Source organism: Typopeltis vanoorti, chromosome 25, assembly GCF_054136105.1.
Source record: "Typopeltis vanoorti isolate ZY-2024b chromosome 25, IOZ_Tvanoo_1.0, whole genome shotgun sequence".
Lineage (NCBI taxonomy): Eukaryota > Metazoa > Arthropoda > Arachnida > Uropygi > Thelyphonidae > Typopeltis > Typopeltis vanoorti.
In genome coordinates, this window is record NC_143573.1 from 12,737,480 (window position 1) to 12,752,247 (window position 14,768).

Here is a 14,768-nt window from a genome sequence, read left to right on the forward strand (position 1 = left end):
TTAAGAAATTGAAATGTTTTCAAGCAAACATGAGTAGAGTATTCAGACAGTATACTAATAACTGGAGTTTTCAAAATAATTGCTGCAACAGTGGTCAAAAGGTAATAACCACATCAAGAGATGAGAGGAGATTGAGGAATATCCGAAGAAAAACTGCTTCCGAAGCGTAAGATATTTTCACAGGAGATGGAAAGAACTAGGTGTGAATGTGTCTAAATCTACGATGTTGAGATAACTTCACAAATTAGGTTTTAAATCACATGTGTCTAAGATGAAGCTGCTTATGATTTCCAAGCAAAAGGCAGCTAGAGTGCAATGGTGTAAGCAAAGACTGATGTGGGGTCAAGAGAACTGAAAAAAGGTGCTTTTTAACAATGAAAATATATTTTGTGTATCCCATGGTCATCAAAAGTTTGGCATCTTAAGCAAGAAGCATTTGATAAAGAATGCATAAAATGTTCAGTGAAATTTGCAGCCTCTGTCATGGTATGGACCTGTACGACTGCAGAGGATCTAGGTAGGCTGTGTATTGTGTAAGAAAGAGTCAATTCCAAAGTATACCAAGAAATTCTTGAGCACTTTATATTACTGGCATCAGAAGATTTATGTGATCGTGATTTCCTTTTTCAGCAAGATTCAGCTTCTTGTCACACTTCCAAGACCACTACTAGATGGCTCAAAGAAAGGCAAATCAATGTAATTCCTTGGCCAGCAAACTCACCAGATTTAAATCCCATTGAGAATTTGTTGGGAATTATGAAGAAACGTCTCCAAGAAGTTGCCCTGAGAAACAAAAATGAACTTGTTTCTAGTCTGCAGACCATATGGGCATGTTTTGATATACAGACTGTGAACCACTAGTAAATAATATGCCCAACCATTTATGAAGTGTCACAAAATCTAAGGGGGGATGCAACAAAGTATACTAATTTTCATGTTGTTTCCCTTTGAGTGTAATTTTTCTGCATTTATTTTCGCATTATTCTAATATTTTGAACCATGTTAAAAATTATTCTAATTTTGTGAATGTTTTGAAATAACAGTTTCTTGTAATTTATATTATGTTTTTATCTGTTTAAAAATGGGTTATATAATGTACAAAGTACATAGATTTAGATGATGCTAATTCAGATTTGGTAATCATTATTTTCTATGCAATAAATTATAATTGCAAATCATTCATCACATTTTCTTTGATTATTCTAATTTTTTGATTCAAAGTGTATATAATAATGAAAACTTTTAACATAATGTAGTACCATCATAGTATCATGCAAACCTAGTCATGATACCATGATGCAATCCTTCATTAATGATGTTGCGCTTTGGTTGAAGGATCTCACGGTCTGAATCCTTTCTAGGATGCAAAGAATTTCTATAAGGTCTGTTCAATTAAAGGTGAGTTAATGGGTCTCAAATAAAGGTGGAAGTGTTTCCCCTACCAGTTTTTATCAATCAAAACAGAAAAACCAATCAGAGAATACATGAAACTCACAGACAAAAATTATACTACACATACCACCACTGAATTAGAAACCTTAATGCAGATGTACATAAATGTCACTTATGCAGTGTATATACAAAATACTTAATCATGTTTGTCACCACATGTTTTAGCAACTATTTAAGAATGCTGCTGGTCAGTAATCATCGTGTTGATCACAATGGGAAAAACAAAAGAGTTTTGGAGTTGGATAAAGGACTTATTGTGGGTGCCTCTGGAAAATCAGTGGAAAAATAACCCATAGTGCTTGTCTAAGAGATGTAACTGTGGTCCTAAGACAGTCTGTTAGGAACTAGATCGCTGTCATCTGAGAAGGCTACGAACATACAGAACTTCCCATGGGCAGCAATTGACCAAAGTGTTTAATGAAGGCTGTTTCTGACCCATATCTCGCCGATCTATGTACAGGGAATTGAAGAGGATCGGTATTGGCAGTTGCATGCCTACACAGAAACCACTGATTTCTGCGAAGAACTGGACAGTTTGTCTCCACTGGTTTCAGGAATACCATGACTGGAGACTGGAAAAAAAACGTGATGTGGTCCAACAAGTCATGGTACACTTTTTTCTGTGTCAATGGTAGACAAAGAGTTTGGCAGGAGCCCCATGAAGCAATGAACCTAGCTTACCTTGTAAACGCAACTCAAGGTTCTGGAGGTGGTGTTACAGTGTGGGGCATGTTCTGTAGGTATGCTACTGTTGGAAGGTTGGGTGTCCTCCAAGGAATATTTAAACATTGTTGCAGATAAAGTCCATCCTGCAATGTTGACTTTTTATCCAGCAGGTGACAGTTGTCTTATGGATGACAATGATGCTGTCTGCAAGAATCGTTCAGCAAGCATGGAAGTGACTACCCCCATATTCCTGGCCAACGTCTGGATCTGAACCTAACTGAGAATGTATGGGACATGTTAGCAAAACAGATCAAGGAAAAAAAGTCCTCTTTTGCCATTTAAAGGACTGTCTGATGAATGTCAATGCCTGACATGTTGTAGATGTAGAAATCCAACACCTTGTGGAATCAATGCCAAACTGCATATGTGCTGTAATTCGGGCTAAAGGAGGCCCAACACAGTATTAAATAACAGTTTCTAATTCAGTGGCCAGTATGTGCATAACCAACAGCATTATATTGGTTAAATAAATAAATAAATAAAATCAGAAATTTAATGATAATGATGACTATTAAGCCAGTCACAGCCAAATATTTTGTAAAGCAATCATTCCCCTCATAACAAACTGAAACAATAACTTAGATAATTCATACGTCTATTTTTCTATCACATGGTATCATGTTTCAACAGTTCCCTCAAGCAAATCTACATGATTTCGCTATAACAGATGCAACTTAACAAATGCACATAGTTTTTTATTTTCAAAATCTATACCACACATTAATGTGTTGATATGTTTCTTAAATAGCTATATGTTGTAGTCCTTAGGAACAACAGCACAAGGAAGACTATTCCAGAGAATAATACTATATAACATGAGAAGATGGTGTCAAGAAGGATTGCAAGAGGATGCTGCCTATCAGCTGCTTGTCTCAAAGGAGGGCATAATGATGAAAGTTGGTTTGGCAGAAAAGCATCCATAAAAATACTTAAAGGAACAAAACACCACTTTGAGAAAATTATTGGTGTTTGTTGTGCATGTGTGTATGAGAGAGAGAAAGATTTCATGAATCTGGGATATGAATAGGATTAGCATCTTTACAGGCGAAAAGAAAAAGATAAGTTGTCTGGGAGTGAGTGCTACAGATGAGCTAAAAAGGCTACATAGAAGTGCTGGGCAGAAACCGAAGATATCAAAAAATCCATCAATCTGATGGATTTTTTTTCAGAGATCTGGATATTGTCAAAGTAAGGGAATGTGTAGTGAGATCTTTCAGAGACAGGACTGTGTTTTGGAAGCACTGAAGTTAACAAGGTTATCCTCAACACCACTGGTGAACAGCAAGGGCCGTTTCAGATGAAGGTAGATTTTTTTTTTTTTTGGTCAAATGAAAGAGGAATGGAGTGCACTGTCATTTGCAAACTCTGAAGTGATAAGAAAAGATCATTTATGTACAGAAGGAACAACAGGTACAAAGGAACATGCACATCCGAAGAGAAGCTACCCCCATCAGTGAATGATCAGAGGTAACTGGCCAAAAAGACCTCTATACAGAGCTAATTAAACACCAATCAAGAGTTTCTTCAAGCTTTTCTGTGGCTTAAGTCAAAAGGTGAGTAATGCTAGCCAGATTGGTGGAATTTTGGTCAATGATTAACTGGTGGACTTCAGGTGGTAGAGAACATTCTCACCATTTTGAGAGAACTAAGGTGAGGGTGATAAGATAATAGTTGCAGATGGTTTGGCCGACTTTTAGAGAGAGCTGACTTTAAACTTATTTTTTGAAAGGAAATGAATCTACATCTGTTCTCTGGCATCCTTAGTGCCAAAGAACACGGATTAAGTATAGTTGAGGAGGGTTCGACTAGCTCTGAGTTACCATGAAGATAGCTGATAGTTTTGGAATTAGAACCACTTGGGAAAAGGTCGAAAGTGATTGGGAGAGTGGTGAGGATTTTTTTAGTATTCGTGTGGATAGATGGATAATGTGTATCAGTTTAAATATCTCTACATTTCTGCCACCTTGATAAGTGGAACTGAAAAAGGGAATCCAGTATGAGTTGCAGATTGAAGTTGCAGAGAAAGATTGGCAAAGTGTTTGGTATTTGGACTGTAGAAAATTAAGCTTCTGAGATGAAGGGGAAGCATTTTTATACTAAATGATTAAAACCATAAAATCAAATTAAAATGAAGTGCAATTAAAAAAATTATTATTATTATTATTAGATCTCCAGGAAGTTATGGACTCATTGAAGGAGGCCATAAATGAAAATAACCATAATTAAGGAAAATAAAGAGGGATCTTACTCGTTCAAGTCTTTCCCAACAGACATTTGGATACTTCATCAGTCTATCCATTAATGACACTTTTATCCTAGGAAAAAAATAAATGAACAAATTTCAGATAAATTCAATTTGATATATGACAGAAACTAAATTCCTGTAATTTTGTCATTTTAAAGTTCATAATCCATACAAACAACCCAAAAATATTAACAAAAAAGAATAACATACATGACAAAAACTAAGTTTTAAAACAGTCAATCATTTCTCCTTACTTCACACCCCAGGTTGTCATTCCTAAACCTATACAGATTCTACTACATCCCAAATCATCTCATCCTTGCAAATAAAATAAGTCCTTTTCATTACTTAACATTTGTAATCCCATTTGCTTGACAAAGTAAGGTGATTTATATTTTATAGATAGCACATACTCTGGCAAAGGAACTACTTCTGTTTGATTTTACAAACACTGCATATTAAATGTTTAAGTCTGGAATGCCAGATGAGATCCTTACATTTAACTGAGCATTTAGCACACTAGATTCGAGTGCATCCAGGAGAATACTAGCTGGTTTGTAATTTTTCCTGGGAAACAGTTAATTTCACGTACATTCAATCTTCTTCTTCTTCTGCAGCTTCTCCCACTAAGTGGGATCACTGTTGATGATGAGTCTCCTCCACATCCTCCTGTCTTGGCCCACGCTTCTTCCTTCCTTCCACATCCATCTGCATGACCCTTCTTCCCACATATTCGTCCTCCCTCCTCATCGCATGACCAAACCATCTCAACCTTGCCTCCTGTATCTTCGCTCCTAAGTTTGTAACTTTCACTGTTCCCCTCACATAGTCATTTCTCAGACAATCCTTTCTGGTCACACTGCACATCCACCTTAACATTCTCATCTCTGCTATTTCCATCCTGCTGATGTTATTTTTCCTCAGGGCCACAGTTTCTATAGCATATGTCATAGCTGGCCTCACTACTGTCCTATAGATTTTGCCTTTCAGATTGATTGGCACCCTCTTATCACATAACACTCCAGCCATCTCCCTCCAGTTCCTCCAACCCACTTGTATCCTACATCCCACTTCCTTCTCAGCTCCTCCATCTTCTTCCACTGTTGAACGTAAGTATCTAAAGCTCCTCACCTTCCTCAGTCTCATACCTCTCTCCCTTCCAGTACTTTTCTCCGTCTTTCTAGTTTAGTTCCCGTTTCTTCTCTTCAATCTGCACACAGCAAGATGTCATCTGCATACAACACTGTCCAAGGCGCATCTTCTCTCACCTCCTCCATCACAATGTTAAACAGAAACGGAGTTAATGCTGACCCTTGATGCAAGCCAACTGTTACTTGAAAACTTTCTGTCTGTCCCAGACAGGTCCGAACACTTGTCTTCACATTTCTGTACATCTCCCGCACCAACCTGACATATTTCTCCAGAACCTTCTTCTCCCTCAGACACCTCCAGACTTCTTGCCTTGGCACTCTATCGTATGCTTTCTCGAGATCAATAAATGCCAGATGTAGCTCCTGTTGTTTCTCTCGAAACTTTTCCATCATCTGCCGTAATCCAAAGATAGCATCTGTTGTTGATCTACCAGGCATGAAGCCAAATTGTTCCTTTGCAATCTCCACCTCCTTCCTCAATCTTCCATCAAGAACCCTTTCTAGGATTTCGCATACATTCAATAAATGTTGCAAACATTTTTGTGCATAAAGTGAAGTAACTCTTCACTTTATGTTGCATAATAAATATATGCAACCTCCTTTTAAAAATAAGGTATTAAGAGTGTATTAAAAATAAGGAAATCAGAGCTAGTTAAACTATTTTTTAATATTAAAGGTACTATTTCATCTTGTTATAGGAAACATCTCCTAACCAAAGCTCCATAAGTGCTAAAAGAAATTCACTATGCACTAGATCAAAGTATTCCAGTGATGTCCTTAGGGAATTTGCTACAATGAGAGTTGACCATGTCACAGTTTTCTTGTAACTGCTCCTTGTATGATCAAGATTAATCAACTAGTTTTCACATGCAACATACAGGGTGTTCGGGATAAATTTGACATATTTATAATTAATTATATTTTTCCGTAAGTTACATGTATTAACACACACTTCTCTTCATTTAAAAGTTTGGACCCTTCTTCATTCATATACAAGATGTCAGAAAGGATGGATAGCTGGAACCCACCTGAATCATGGAAGAGAATAACTTGTATCATGATGATTCGTGCCCGCCATCAAAATAAGGATATTACGACTGCTGCCCGATGCTCCCTGAATACAGTAAAAACAATCAGGCATGAACTAGAGACTTGCAATGGTGACTACGAGGATGTAGCAAGAAGAAAGATCCCTAGCAGACGATCTGATTGCGTTCGTACAGCAGAATTCCTCGCAAATCTGCAGGAACAGGTGTTGAAGAACCCTGGCATTGGAATTCGAGCTTTGTTCGTGGAGTTGCTAACTGTAGTCAAGCCCTGGATAACAAGGGTAGCCAATGGTAGGCCGTATGTATGGCAGCAGGATTCGGCCCCTTGCCACACCTCTGGGAAAAGTCAAAAATGGTTGTCTGAAAATTTCTACGACTTCACCAGTCCAAATGTTTGGCCTCCAAACTCCCCAGACCTTAACCCCATGGATTATTTTGTATGGGGCGCAGTTGAAAAAGACACCAATCGCACTTCCAGTAATACAAAAGCCCAGTTAATGGATAAAATTAAAACAGTTTTTGCGGCCCTTCCCAGGGAGACTGTAGCATCAGCTTGTTCGAGGTTCCGAAGCAGAATTGAAGCTGTGATCGATGCTAATGGTGGTTATTTTGAGTAAATCTTGTTGATAGTATTGTAATTAACTCTGCCTGTAATGTTTTTTTGTCAATTCATTAAATTTAATAGATACAAAGAAGATTTTCTTTTTCCTTACGAAACTGTCAAATTTATCCCGAACACCCTGTAAAAGTGAAATCAACCTCCTGCAATGTTTTGTCATGTTACACATTACAATTTACTCATTATAATTTCTTGGAATACATTTACTAAAGGCATGTATAAGACATATGACAGTGCAATATAAAGTTTTATTAGGCTCCTATTAACAATTTTCTTTTAAACTGATCTATTATTTGTTGGGTCTCAATTCTTACATTTCCATCTTTAAAAGTATCTCTAATTTCATCAGTCCATCTTGTTTCCCTTTGGTTTTCTCTAACGGTTTTTGCTTCCGATACCATACAAGGGTGCACCTAAAAAGTTGTGATATCACTATGAAGGAACTGAAGTAGAACATGTAACTTACACATTATTCTACATATTCCCCACAAAGCAATATACGCTTGTTACAATGCTGCTGCATCATTTGCAATTCTCTGAGAAAAAAGTATTTCCCTGGTTGTACAATCCAGTCCTCAGCTGTAGACTTACTTAAATATGACTTCATTATCTGTGGTAATTTTTGTTCCTTTCAAGTGTTTCTTTAAATTTTGGAACAGGAAATAGTCAGATGGGGCGAGGTCTTTGTGTATTGTCTGTTGGGTTGCATGAGCAGTGTGAGCAAGTGCATTTTCTGGCAAATGCAACATGCCTCTGCTCAGCTTCCCATGATGTTTTCCTTCAGCACCTCCACCAATTCCCTCAGAGCTGCTGAATAAACTGCTGCTGTAATAACAGTTTCATCTTTTTTTTTTTTTTTTTTAGAGATGGTAAGGATTACACCATCCATATTCCAAAAGACAATGGCAAGAACCTTCCCTGATGACTTTTGGGTTCAGAATTTTTTGGCTGTGGAGAAACTTTGTTCCTCCACTCCACTGACTGTTGTTTGATCCTTAGGTCAGTGATGAAGCCACATTTCATCATTTCACAAAACTTGAGAGCCAAAAAAATTTGCACCAAATTTCTCAAAAAATCCCCTCAAATCCCTTGAGATGACAGCTTATGTTCTCTCATTTGGTTGGCATTCAAACATTTGGGGATCCACTATGCTAAGAGCTTCTGCATGTACAGATATTGGTGAATAATGACCCCAACTTGTTTCCTGAATATCGTCAGAATCTATGCAATGTTTTTGGCTGGTATTCGTCTATCATCAAGGATCCTGACATACACTGTATTGATGTTTTCAGGTATGGAAGGTCTTCCTGACCTGGGGCATGCCCAGTTTTAAACATGGCCACCCACCTGGCAACTGTTGGATATGCTGGGGCACAGTCCCCTAAAGTCTTACACAAAGTTTGGTGAAATTCAGTTTTGGACTTTTCTTGCAGCATGAAAAACTTGATCGCCTGCACCTCTGTGTCTTTCAATTTCTTCAAAAACCTCTGACATGTCTTCTTATATATCCTAAAAGAAAAAATTATTATAATTTGATGAAACACAGGGATTAAAGATATGTTCTTTCTTGTGATTATATCACTTGCTTTAATATCATTTTTGTTCTAGGTGTTTATCAGAACTTTTAAGTCCTCACCTCCCCCCCCTCATATTTTCTGTGAACATCCTCATTTCTGCTTCATGCCCCATTTTAAAGGAATCAAAACATGGAGGGAAGTAATTAAAACTTACTTAAACATGATGTTATTGAAGCATGAAAGCATAGATGTACACAATCATAATAATGAAATTCAAACATGATGTTCCTTGTTAATTGCAGCTAAAGCATTAACTGCAGCTTAAGCTACCACTTCATTGTAGTAGTAATTAAACTGGTACAGCAGATAAATGCTGTACCAGAATAGAATTCACTCATTTTCTATTGCATCTTTTCAGTGATTCACTAATGCCAAAGAATTGTAAATGCATCTTCTTAGTAGATAGTGTAAGCAGATCTTGAATACAAAACTTAACAGACTAGTATTCACATGTACATCTTTTGCATCTTTTCAGTGATTCAATAATGCCAAAGAATTGTAAATGCATCTTCTTAGTAGATAGTGTAAGCAGATCTTGAATACAAAACTTAACAGACTAGTATTCACATGTACATCTTTTGCATCTTTTCAGTGATTCACTAATGCCAAAGAATTGTAAATGCATCTTCTTAGTAGATAGTGTAAGTATATCTTGTATACAAAACTTAACAGACTAGTATTCACATGTATATTGTAGCATCAGTGCTACAGGTACACAAAAAGTAATGACAGTCCACAAGCATGCGACAATTTTTTTTTTTTTTTGTCACAAATAAAACACTAACTTTTTGAGCTATTTCAAAAAGTGCATAGGTATTCAAGAAAGTATGTTACTTATTCTGCTAATTTTTCATTTCTCATTCTGCTTGAATGGTCACAGCATATAACAGAAATTATCCATTTAAAAATTCCACCCAATATCCAAAACCTTAGTTTTCCAGCAAGTATACCAAGTTAAAAAAAGATGATAATAACGTTGGTGATAAGAACCTCTCCTTTGCTGAATAAAGCACGTTAAAATCGATAATTACCAATGAAGATATAAAAAATAAGTTGATATATGAAATTTCTACATTAAAACACAAATATTAGATAATGACATGAAAATTTTAAAAAAGTTGAGAAGTGTTTAGGACAACAGAGAGGATAAGAAAAACAAGCAGAAAGATAAAAAAAGTACAGAATTTAGTAAAATAACAATAATAAGGTAAGTCAAACAGAACATAAGAAAGAAAAAGGGTGTGATATAGTATGATAATTCACTCATATTTGCATTTCTTGATGGAGTCACTACTTTGAGTTTCTTGGGAAGTAAAATTAAGGATGTGATGAATTAAACTGAGAAACAGAAAGGAAAATAGTAGTGCTAGTAGAAACAAAGAAGAAATGGTAGTAGGAACAAACAATTTAAGTATTAATAGAGTATAATAGAGGATATAAAAGGACTGATGGAAGAAGAGAGAAAGAAAGAGTGATAGTAAAAACTGTTAGCCTATTGCCAAAATATAATAGTATTAAGTTAAGGAGGAGAGATTCAAAAACAAATGATTCAGTGCACAGGCAGTGTAGAACAGATGGGTGCAAGTTTTTAGAATGCATATAGTAATATTATAAAGGACTTGTGTAAGGATAGCCTGCACTTGAATGAATAAGATCTTAGAGAAATTTTTACTGGGATGAGACCCAATGCAGAGTCAGAGACAACCAATTATCATGGGAAGAATGGTGAAAATTTAAGTTCAACTAAGGTATGTAAATATGATAATGATTAGGAATCTGGTGAAGCAGTGAACCCATCTGCAGTGAGTTGGAAAGCCTTGAGTGTGCTGCAGGTGCACTCAAGACTTCCAAACTCAGGAACAGAAAAGGGAGAGAGAAAGCTGCACAACTGTGGCAAGCAGACCGCAAACATAATTGTATGAAAAAAAAAAGTATTAAGAACAAAGGGATTAAGTTTGCTGGCTTAGTGAATGCAGTGTGGTCTAAGATTGTTGGCATTAGTGAAACATAGCTAACAGAGTCAGATGTAACTGAAATCAAGTGTAAAGGGTATAGCATTTTCAAAGGACAGAAAATACAGCAGAAATAACGATATCAAATGATCTGAGTTCAGTTAGGATAGAAACTCATGCAGCAAGCAATAATTTGCATTGAATTTATTAACATTAACACAGGTACAATGAAGTATATATAGCACGATACAGGATGAGATAAAATACAGATAAGGAATTAATATACAGGGCGGCCATAATTAAAGAGGAGATATTCAGAGCCCTGTAATGAAAAATGCATTAGACAAAATTCAACTAAACTTGGTGTAAGTACACTCTGGAACATGGGGATTTTATTTACAGAAGATAAAAAATTAGTATGCAATTCTGCCACTTGGGGACATTTGGCACTATAAGTGCATGGTTTAGGATTAATTTAACAGTAATGGCTAGAAGAGACACAACAAAACAATTTTTGTGTTCGTATAACTTACAGATATTGAACCATATCTGTAAGTTATACGAACACAAAAATTGTTTTGTTGTGTCTCTTCTAGCCATTACTTTCTAAGAACTTTCAGACTTTCTAAGAACTGCATTCTGTGAATGACATTTTCTACAGCGGAATACAACAGAATCTGCATCGATTATTTTGTCTTTTAAGGTTGCTAAATCAAGAACCTGTCCTTCATACACCACGCTTCAAATCCCCCCCCCCCCCACACACACACAACCAAAAGTCAAAGGAGTTGAGATCAGGCAAATGAGGTGGCTATGCTGTGAGAAATGTATGACTAATCACTCTGTGTTCTGCAAGTGTTTTTGTAACATTCACTGTAGTGGTAATCCAATGTAAGGTGGTGCACCATCCTGCATGAATATAGTAGAGTCAAAGCATCTTTGCTGCTACAGTTGCAGAACAACAAAGTTGCGCAGCATCTCTCGATACCTAACAACAGAGATGGTACAAATCACAGGTCCTGTCAGGCAAAATTCTTCGAAAAATATCGCAAAGACTACATTGTATAACCACTATGATAAAAGTACACTGATATATAGAAGAGGGATAAGGAGGTGGTAGTGGTGGTGTCAATGTATAAAGCAGCGGTCAGACCAAACTTGGAATGTTGTGCTCAGATTTGGTTGTCCAGTTTTCATTGTGATCTGGAAACATTCAAGAAGGTCCAGAGATAAGCAACTAAGACAATATCATGACCTCTAGAATGTTGGCTATGGAGTTTAAAGGAATGTAAAAGTTAAAAGGAATGCAAGCTCACTACGTCGCCTAGATTACTATTACTCTACCTAATTTTGGATCATCAGCAAACAACTGAATATTTCCTTTCAGCTTATTTCCTATATCATTTATGTATAAATTAAACAACAATGGTCACAGCACTGAACCTTGTGACACACCACTAGTCATTTGTTTTTCACCAATTCTGACATCCATATATCACTTTTCGATATCTGTCCAGCAGTCATCCTCTTATCCACTTAATGTCATATCCATTCCATTTGTTCTAATTTGCATAACAGCATTCCATGTGATATTTTGTCAAATGCTTTTACAAAATTCAGCAATATCATCGGTAACCATTTCCTTTATCCAACTCAGCTGTTACTCTACTATAAAAAGTTAGTAAATTACTAAGGCATGACTGATCCTTCACAAAGCCAAGTTGACCCTTATACAGTATGATATTTTTTATCTACCCATTCTTGAATTCTCTTTTCACCATCAAATTCCTGATATGTACCCTCAAGGGATGTACAGGATAGGATAGTACTACATGAAAAATTTACATCATTACCAACTTCCTATCTACAATTTTCCTCCAAATCAGTGTTAAATGTCTAGACCCCAATATTATCAGGTCTCATATTTCTGTCTTCTAAGACATTTTTTACTGTACCAATTCACCGATATCTTGGTCTTCCTCTGTGTCTTTTTCCTGCCAACTTGGCAGAGAACACTTGTTTTGTTAATCTTTCTTCTCCCATTCTGCTTAAGTGACCATACCACCTGAGGTTAGATCTGCTAACACATTCCTGGATGCTGACAATATCAAGTTCTTTCTTAATATCCTCGTTTTTATTATGATATTGCCATTGAGGCCATCTGTTCATGCCTCTAATCTTTCTCAGGACTCTCATATCTGCAGTCTCTAGCCCAGCTCTCAGATCCATAAGTTAAAATTGGATTAAACACTGTCTGTCTTGTATATATACAGCTAATTTAGTGTTCCGACTAATTTCTCTCTTATTCCATATGAATTTATTCAATTGACTTCCTGCCAAACTAGCTTTGCTGATTCTGTTGTCTATTTCCATATTTAACTTACTATCTTCAGTAAAAATCGTGCCTAAGTAGCTGAAATGTTTTATTTGTTCTATAAGTTCTCCATTCACAATGCAGTTGATATTTTCAATGTTTCTGCCTATTTTCATTGTCTTTTTAATGTTGACCTTCACACCATATCTACTACAACAGTTATTCAATCTAGTCAGGGAATCTTGCAGACTTGTAGTGGATTTATTTAGAAGTATAATATCATCTGCATAAAGCAAAGAGCTGAGATTAACACCTCCAATTTTGATATCAGGTTTAATACCACTTTCCTCCATCATGTGATTAATATAGATAATGAATAACAGAGGGGGATAATATACATCCTTGTCTCACACCATTTAACATTAAACCATCTTCATGTACTTCCTTCAATTCTAACTGCTGACTTCTCAAATAAAGACTAAGTATTGCTTGATATAATGCTTCATTAAACCATATAACTGTAGCGTTTGGAATAGCTTCTCTCTCTCTCTTGGCACCTTGCCATATGCCTTTTCCAGATTTACAAAACTTAAAAATACAGATCTTTGTTATATTCCCATGATTTCTCAACTATTTATTATATAGTGAAGATCTGATCCTGACAGCCTCTATTTGGCCTGAATCCAGCTTGTTCTTCACTAAGCTTTTCTTCCAGAATTCTTCTCAACCATTTCTCAAGTAATACTTGCATAAATCTTACCAGGAACACTCAGTAGGGATATAACAGCACTTCTGGTTGAATATAATTTTTTCCATTTCAAGTATGGATATATTCCTGACTGCATGCCTGATCAGTGTTTTTTACCAATGTGCTTTCATTACTGCTCGTTTCATTTAGCAGTTTTTCAAATTAATTACTGCTCCATATTTCGAGCATATCTTTTTCCTGTTTTCATGTCACCTTCATCATCTCTAATTCCTTTTACAGCACTCTTTCCTCCATTTCTTAGCTTCTTCAACAACCTCCAGAATATCTTGCCACCTTCTTGATATTTATTTTCTCTGTTCTTGCCAAAGTCCTCCTATGACTTTTGTTTAGCCAGTTTTACATAGTGTTTAGCTCTCTTACATTAATTCTCTTTTCTCCCCAATTTTTTCAGTACTTTTACTACCAAGCCTGAGATACCGATTGATTTATAATTCGCTACGGCAGTCTTAGAACCTCCCTTATGCAAATGAGTTATTTTTCCCTCTTTCCACTCAAGAGAAGCTAATATTAATATTATTAAAACAAAATGAAATAGTTTGAAAATAGGAACCAAACCTTGGAGATTTGATGGCAAACACTGAAGAAAACACACTGATTGATTCAGCCAGGTGGTAAGGTGGTATGCAAGGATAGAAAAATCTGAACTACAGAGTGGAAAGCAGAAAGTTAAAGAGGCAGTGAAGGAAAAGAAGACTGCATATCGAAAGTTCCTAGAAATTAAAAAAAAAAAATTTTTTTTTAATGTATCTGATGTACACACAAAAGGCAACATGACCTATAGCACATTAGTGCTGTGTGTGTGTGGGGGGGAAAGGAATTTGTTTATATTTTGCTAGAACAGCTGAGGTTTGTAATCTTTGATCTTATAGATGTAAAATAAAAGAGAAGGCAGTAAAGTTGGTTTGGAGAGTTTT

General features: G+C 36.2%; 1 protein-coding gene across 2 annotated transcripts in view; it reads right to left on the reverse strand.

Moving 5' to 3' along the window:
- ND-39 (NADH:ubiquinone oxidoreductase subunit 39) overlaps positions 1 to 14,768 on the reverse strand; it is a 287,270-nt gene that overhangs the window by 68,792 nt on the left and 203,710 nt on the right. For both annotated transcript variants that reach the window (XM_090414724.1, XM_090414725.1), the window contains exon 9: positions 4,427 to 4,493. In XM_090414724.1, coding sequence (XP_090270850.1) covers positions 4,427 to 4,493 — 67 coding nt within the window. The remainder of the gene's footprint in view (positions 1 to 4,426; positions 4,494 to 14,768) is intronic.